Source organism: Populus alba, chromosome 19, assembly GCF_005239225.2.
Source record: "Populus alba chromosome 19, ASM523922v2, whole genome shotgun sequence".
In the NCBI taxonomy this organism is placed as follows: Eukaryota; Viridiplantae; Streptophyta; class Magnoliopsida; order Malpighiales; family Salicaceae; genus Populus; species Populus alba.
In genome coordinates this window covers 16,877,767-16,884,428 of record NC_133302.1, presented here as the reverse complement: position 1 = coordinate 16,884,428, position 6,662 = coordinate 16,877,767, and the positions used below count along the sequence as shown (strand labels likewise).

Genomic DNA, 6,662 nt, shown 5'->3' with positions numbered 1-6,662 from the left:
AGTATAATGAAGGTATTTCCATTCTATGCTAACATTGAAAAGTACAATATTAAAATAAAAAAATTAAAAAAAAAATGCTTGCAAGAAAATAAAAGCCTGTCGTCATATTAAAATATAATTATTCAATCCCTATGATTTTAAATCTATAATTAACATAATCTTATTTTATTAAGTTCATATCTTCTTCTTTTTTAATAAAAATAAAAATTTAAGTACATAGGATGAAAAAAAAAAAAACAAATGAGAAAAGAAGGTATATTTCGTTACCAAATGACTTAATTAGCCTTTATCAATTCTAGTAAAAATTATTAATTTTGCTAAACTACAAGGTCTAAATTTTAACAACAACAATAATATACTAAAGTTTTCTCTAAAAGATATGTACTTGCACTCAAAGATAAGTAGGTTTGTTAAATTATGCAAAAGGGGAAGAAGAATACATTAATCTTTGATTGGTACATGAAATTAACACCATCGCTGATAAAAATAAATAAGAGAATAATATCCTTGTCATCTACAATTTTTTTTGGATCCGACAGCAATTCACCCCACTATATCCTTGTCAAAATAATTATTAAATTATTTCTACTGTGAAACCAAGTGTTACATTAAATATACCTTCTCGTTTCTCTATGGGCTTGGAACATTGTTCTCTAGGCTTCCATCGTTGCTCTAAGGTATGACAACCTTGTTCATTGGGCTTGCAACCTTGTTTCCAATCCATGTTTATCTTTGGCATCAAGTAGACGAACCCCACACTTGCGTACTAGACAAATATCTAATGCTAAGAGAATGCCGTTCATATCTTCCGGTTGGAATTCAATTGAGACCTCATTATATTTACTAAATATATCATTTTCTTTGACAACTAGACAGGGATCAAATCCCACAAATATGTGCTCTGAGCAGATGCGCCTCTCATCATTCCAACCATGGAGATAGCAATAGAGATCATGGCTATCACCGTGCTTATTGCGGAAGTGATATGTGCATTTAACTTGCAAACTATGTTTGAAATAATAAAATGCAATGATAGCGCAAAGAGAGAAACCCAAGAACTCACTATTAGCCCAATGTGAAGATAGCTGGCATGTTACTGTTGATCCCCAACTTTGATGGCTAAACCACTCTGGAGTTACATCTCCACAGAGGCAGAAACTAGATACCCCTTTTGAAACATCGGGCTCCTCCTGTTAACACAATTTCAATAGCATCTTTTTAAAATTGAGACATGACAAATAGAGAAGAAAAGAAACATACGGTATAACTCTTCGAAATAAAGTTGAAAATCCAATAAGGATCTCACCAAGAATTCATAGGTCCTACGTATGACAGAATAATCCTCCCAACTCATGCCTTGGAACCTTGCTCTCTTGCCTTGGAACCATGCTCTCTTGCCTTGGAACATTGCTTCCAATGCATCACAATAATAGTCGATGCAATGTATCTCATCTTCATACAGTAGGCGGACCCCACACTCATGTACTTGACAAAGATCCAATGGTAAGAGATTGCCATTCATATCTTCTAGTTGGAATTCAACTGAGACCTCACTGTATTCACTAAACATACAATCGTCTTTAGCAACCAGGCAAGGATCAAATCCCATGAGTATGTGATCCGAGTCAATGTGCTTCTCATCATACCAACCATGGAGATAGCAATAGAGATCATGGTTATCACCGTGCTCATTGCTGAAGTGATATGTGCATTTAACTTGCAAACTATGGCCGAAAGAATGAAATGCAATGACAGCGCAAAGAGAGAAACCCAAGAACTTGTTATTAGCCCAATGTGAAGACAGCTGGCATGTTATTGTAGATCCCCAACTTTGATGGCTAAGCCACTGTGGAGAGACACCTCCAGGGAGGAAAAAACTACATGCCCCTTCTGGAACATCGGGTAGCTGCTAACACAATTCAAATAGCATCTTTTTAAAATGAAATGTGACAAATAGAGAAAAAAGAAGATGTATATCAGAGATTTGAGAGACAGACCTGATGGAGCCTTTTGGTATAAAGTCGAAATTTCATTAATGAGTACGGCATGATTTGATTGATCCTACATAAGCTCAAGCAATTAGTGAAAATGAATTCAAAAATGTTCCCCTTAACTACAGTTGATGAGCTTGATTCTAGATAATTCAAACTCTCGCAATTGTCTGCATCCAACTTTAATAGCCGTGGTGGAAGCTCCGGTAATGATTGAAGTCTCTTGCAATTCCTTAATCCTAGATATTGCAACTCCAAGAGTTGATTGATGCTTAAAGGAATAGTACTAAAATTGTTTCCACTTAGATCTAACACTTCCAGTGACGATAGAAAACCAAGACTGTTTGGCACTACCGATATATGGCAACCATCTAGATTTAGCTTACGCAGACAATATAAATACACGGTGAAGTCAACAAAACATTCGATGTCATTTAGATATTTGCAGTTTCCCACTTCCAAGCAGGCAAGTCCCTTCAGATTTCCAATCGGTGAAGGCAACTCTGTTATGCGTGTTTGTTCTAAATAGAGATATCTCAAACAATACATCGGCTCCAAAACTTCTGGAAAATCCCTAAATTGGAGGCAACCTGAGAGATTAAGCCTTTGTAGTTTTCTCAACTTACAGATGCTGCTTGGAAGAATCTCAAATTGTTTGCAGTTTTGCAGGTGCAATTCAGCAAGTTCACACAAACATTCAATTGAAGAGGGAATCTCTCTTATTGCTGTCCCATCTAAATACAACTCCTTTATATTATTTGAAACCATTGGAAACTCCGTGATACTTGAGCAACCAGAAAGATCTAAATAAATGAGTTCCCTTAGATCACCAATTGAAGATGGCAGTTCTTCTATTGCAGTTCCATTCAAGTACAAGTATCTAATATTCCTCGAAAAGTCAGGAACCCTGCTGATAGATGAGCAGCCAGAGATGTCCACGATTAGAAGAGATTTCAACAAATATATGTTTTCTGGAATATTCACCAGGAGTTTGCAGTTTTTCAAATTCAACGCAACAAGTCCACTTTGTTCCCCAATTGATTGGGGAAGCTCTTCAACAGCAGTCTCATTTAAATTTAAATATGTCAGTTTCCTTGCAGTCTCTGGGCACTTCTTGAGATTTGAACAACCAAAAAGGTTAAGACTCTTCAGACATCTTGAATTAATTCTATTGGGCAGATTGATTAGGCTTGTGCAGCCTCTCAAATCTAAATCATTAAGCTTGTCCAGATGCTCTATAGATGAAGGAACCTTAACCAAACTTGTACAGTATTGAAGATTCAATCTCTCAAGGTTTCTGGCCTTTGAAAGGTCTGGCAGGGAAGTTATGTGCTCACAATTGCTGAGGTTGACATCTTTTAAATTGACGAGATTCTGAAGCAAAATGAAATCAACAGAAAGAAATTACACTTCATACCACACTTAATTTCAAAGAAAGAACTATGCATGCATAGAGTTCTTTTAAAATACCTGGTCTCCTCTCCACAGTTGCTTAACCTTGCTAGATGATAGGTTAAGTTCAACAAGGTTCTGTGGACGAAAATTGCAAGGCAAAGATGTCAAAGGGTATCCATCCCAATGGAGATACCTCAACTCATGAGAAAGAGACTCGAGGCCACTAGGAAGGTGCACTGTGCATTTATCTCCAGCTACAGAATTATAAATTTTTAGCAGTCTAAGATTATACAACCTTGCGAAGGCTGTAGAACTCAACTCTATTTCTCTTATTTCTGAAACATTCAAGAACATCCCTTCAACGTTTTCAGTTCTTAGTTTTGAAACATCCAAGAATATCCCTTCAACTTTTCCAGTTCCCTGAAAACCAGTAAAGGAGAAGCAAAGTTTAAGTAATATTTTAAACTTACAAGTACAACCATATTGCATTGCATAGGAAAGAGAAAACTTTGGGGTATATGAATCTCACCAGATTATTGGTCAACACTTGATATGCATCTTTTGGATTCCACAATCTGCTCTGTCTTCCTAGCTCATCAAGAGATTCTTTACGAACAACGTCATGGGCCATTTCTTGCAAAAGATCATGCATTTCAACCTTGTCATCTGAAATTTTAATGAGACACCTGTCAATGAGAACACTGAATCCAATATCTGTTTTGAAACCGCAGCCATCTAGTATCCGCTTTACAAAATCAACTCGATGCCCTCTAAAGAAACATGCAATGTCGAGAAATATACTCTTCTCTTCACTCTCAAGTGCTTCATAACTTATTCTCAACACACTATGAACTTTTTGCCGAGTTAGTTTTTCATCCTTGTTCAATGCACTTTCCCATTCTTTTGTCGTTCTGCCAAATAGAAAGGAACCTAAGACTTTAAGTGCTAATGGATTCCCTTTAGCGTAATTTATTGCCCTCACAGACAGCTCCATATAATTGTATGGGAGCTGGTTATCCTTAAATGCATGCAAACTAAATAGATGAAGGGCTTCCCGGTAATTCAGTCCCTCAACCTCAAATATTTTGTCTGCATATTTCTTAAGGACCTGTTTATCTCTAGATGTTAGGATAATTCTACTTCCTGGACCAAAATCACATCCTCCAAGTAACATTTCAATTTGATCCACATCATTCACATCATCGAAAACAATCAGAATCTTTTTACGGCAGATCCTGTCTTTAATGAAAGGGTGTCCAATACGTGGAGTGCGAATATGTAGATTTTCTTCCTCTGTTATTTTAGAGAAAAGTTCATCTCGCATACGAAATAATCCTCCTTTGTTTTCTGATTCCTCCCTCACATTTGCAAGAAAATACTGACCTTCATATTCCCCTGCGATCTTGTTGAAAATCTCTCCAGCAATGGTTGTCTTACCAGTACCACCCATGCCCCAAATTCCTACAAAACAAACCTCCGGTAACTGTGTGCATAATAAGGCTTCGATTTGCTTCATACGTGAATCCATTCCAACCAGGCCCTTCAAATCACTTGAGGATGCATAATTCAATTTCTTCAAAATATGAAGTACAATTTGTTCCACGAGTCTCGACTCAGGCCTGCCAACATGGAGGCGAACAGATATGTCAAATAGTACAACTTGTGTGACGGATTCCAATTGCCATACATTATAACACCACATACATGTGAAATCTAATCCCAATCACTTGCAAGTAATTCTTTTTCTAAATTTACAGATGCATGGAAAAACTATACTTTAAACTGCTCATTTGGTAACATTTAGAAGTCACATAACATATTATAAAGCTCAAAACATATGCTTCTGAATCCAAAAATATGATTATCAACTTCAAGAAATTTTAATTGCTATAAATAAATTTTAATTGCTATAATTCCAGAAAAAAAAGGTTGAAGATGAGAATCTATAGTTACCTAGTAACCTGTGAATCCCATCCGGATATATTGGCAGCACTTGTTAAGTCAGCTCTCCACCTTGGAACCTTGTCCATCTTCTGCTTAAAATTTCTTTCAAGCTCAGCAAACGCATTCCCAAAACTCCCTGTCTGTTCGTCAACATCGGACGGGTCCACATGATAGAAAACTGGTAAAACAATCTGCCCGTATGCCTTCTTGCATTCAAGTATCTTCACTAGTTCATCCACACACCATGGAGAAGATGCATAGTTTCTTGAGAATATTATCACTGAAATTCTCGATTCTTCAATTGTTCTCAAAAGTGCACCCGTAATTTCTTCTCCCCTTTCAAGTTTGTCGTCTATGAAGGTCTTGATTTGTTTACGACACAGAGCATCATAGAGATGGCTGATAAAATTATCTCGCGTATCCTTACCTCTGAAACTAAGAAACACGTCATACTTCCATTTTTGAGCAACAGCAGATGAAGATGCCATATCAGATAGTTACAGAATCACTAAGAATCGGAATCAATAAGTGCTCTCCTTTTCTCCTAAAGACATAGAAAGAGCACCCACTTCAGCAGCTGAACATTCATTAAGAGAAATTGAAGTCTAAGAGTACAAGAACCCACAGAACATATATTTATCAGAAAATTCCTTAAACTCTTAACGATGGATATATACTAGCTTAATTTGATATGATCTATCTTGATTTGATCACTCGTCCCTTGCTACCAATGCTAGCTTGCTATTACTTTCATTGCACGAACAGTCACTAGCTGAGCAAAAAGAATTACAGATGGAAGAATTAATATGTTCATGAAACAAACTTATCAAACTCATATAGTGTTAAAGTTGCTGTCATGTAACAATTAATATTGTTGCTGAAAAGATGAAAACAAAAAAGACTACATGCATGGAATCAGTAGCAACAATGGCAAAGGTTACCACTCTGTGGTGTTTATCAGGTGGTCGGAGTCCGCCTACTTGGTGACTTTAATGATCAAATTGCAGCAATCGGAAAGGTTAGCAGAGGTAATATTTCATATTACTAGCAGAGTTTTGAGTGGTAGTTTCGTTAGCCGCGTCAGAGTCAAATGGCATGATTTTCCACACGGCAAATTATAATTTCGCTAGCCGCCTCAGAGTGGTACTGAGGACTGGCACACACACGGGTCCCAGCCGTGCTGTTTGGTTTACGGGTAAGCATGTTTGGTATTGCTGTTTGGTTTAAGGGTAAACGTGTTTGGTATTGCGGTAGCTGTTATGGTGTGATTTGAAAATAATTATTTTATAAAAAGTATTATTAGTTGAAGTTGGTTTGAAAAATTAAGTGTTT

At 36.8% G+C, this 6,662-nt stretch overlaps 1 protein-coding gene across 1 annotated transcript; it reads right to left on the bottom strand.

Annotated features, from left to right (window-relative positions):
• Positions 1-385: 385 nt before the first annotated feature.
• Positions 386-6,421, bottom strand: LOC118027825 (disease resistance-like protein DSC1). The gene is made up of 7 exons (XM_073406493.1): positions 6,272-6,421; positions 5,340-5,874; positions 3,916-5,005; positions 3,462-3,806; positions 1,998-3,365; positions 1,307-1,906; positions 386-1,190 (listed from the first exon to the last, which is right to left on the bottom strand). Exons 2-7 carry the CDS (start codon positions 5,816-5,818, stop codon positions 693-695), a joined length of 4,380 nt encoding a protein of 1,459 aa, XP_073262594.1. The 5' UTR covers positions 5,819-5,874; positions 6,272-6,421; the 3' UTR covers positions 386-692.
• Positions 6,422-6,662: the final 241 nt, after the last annotated feature.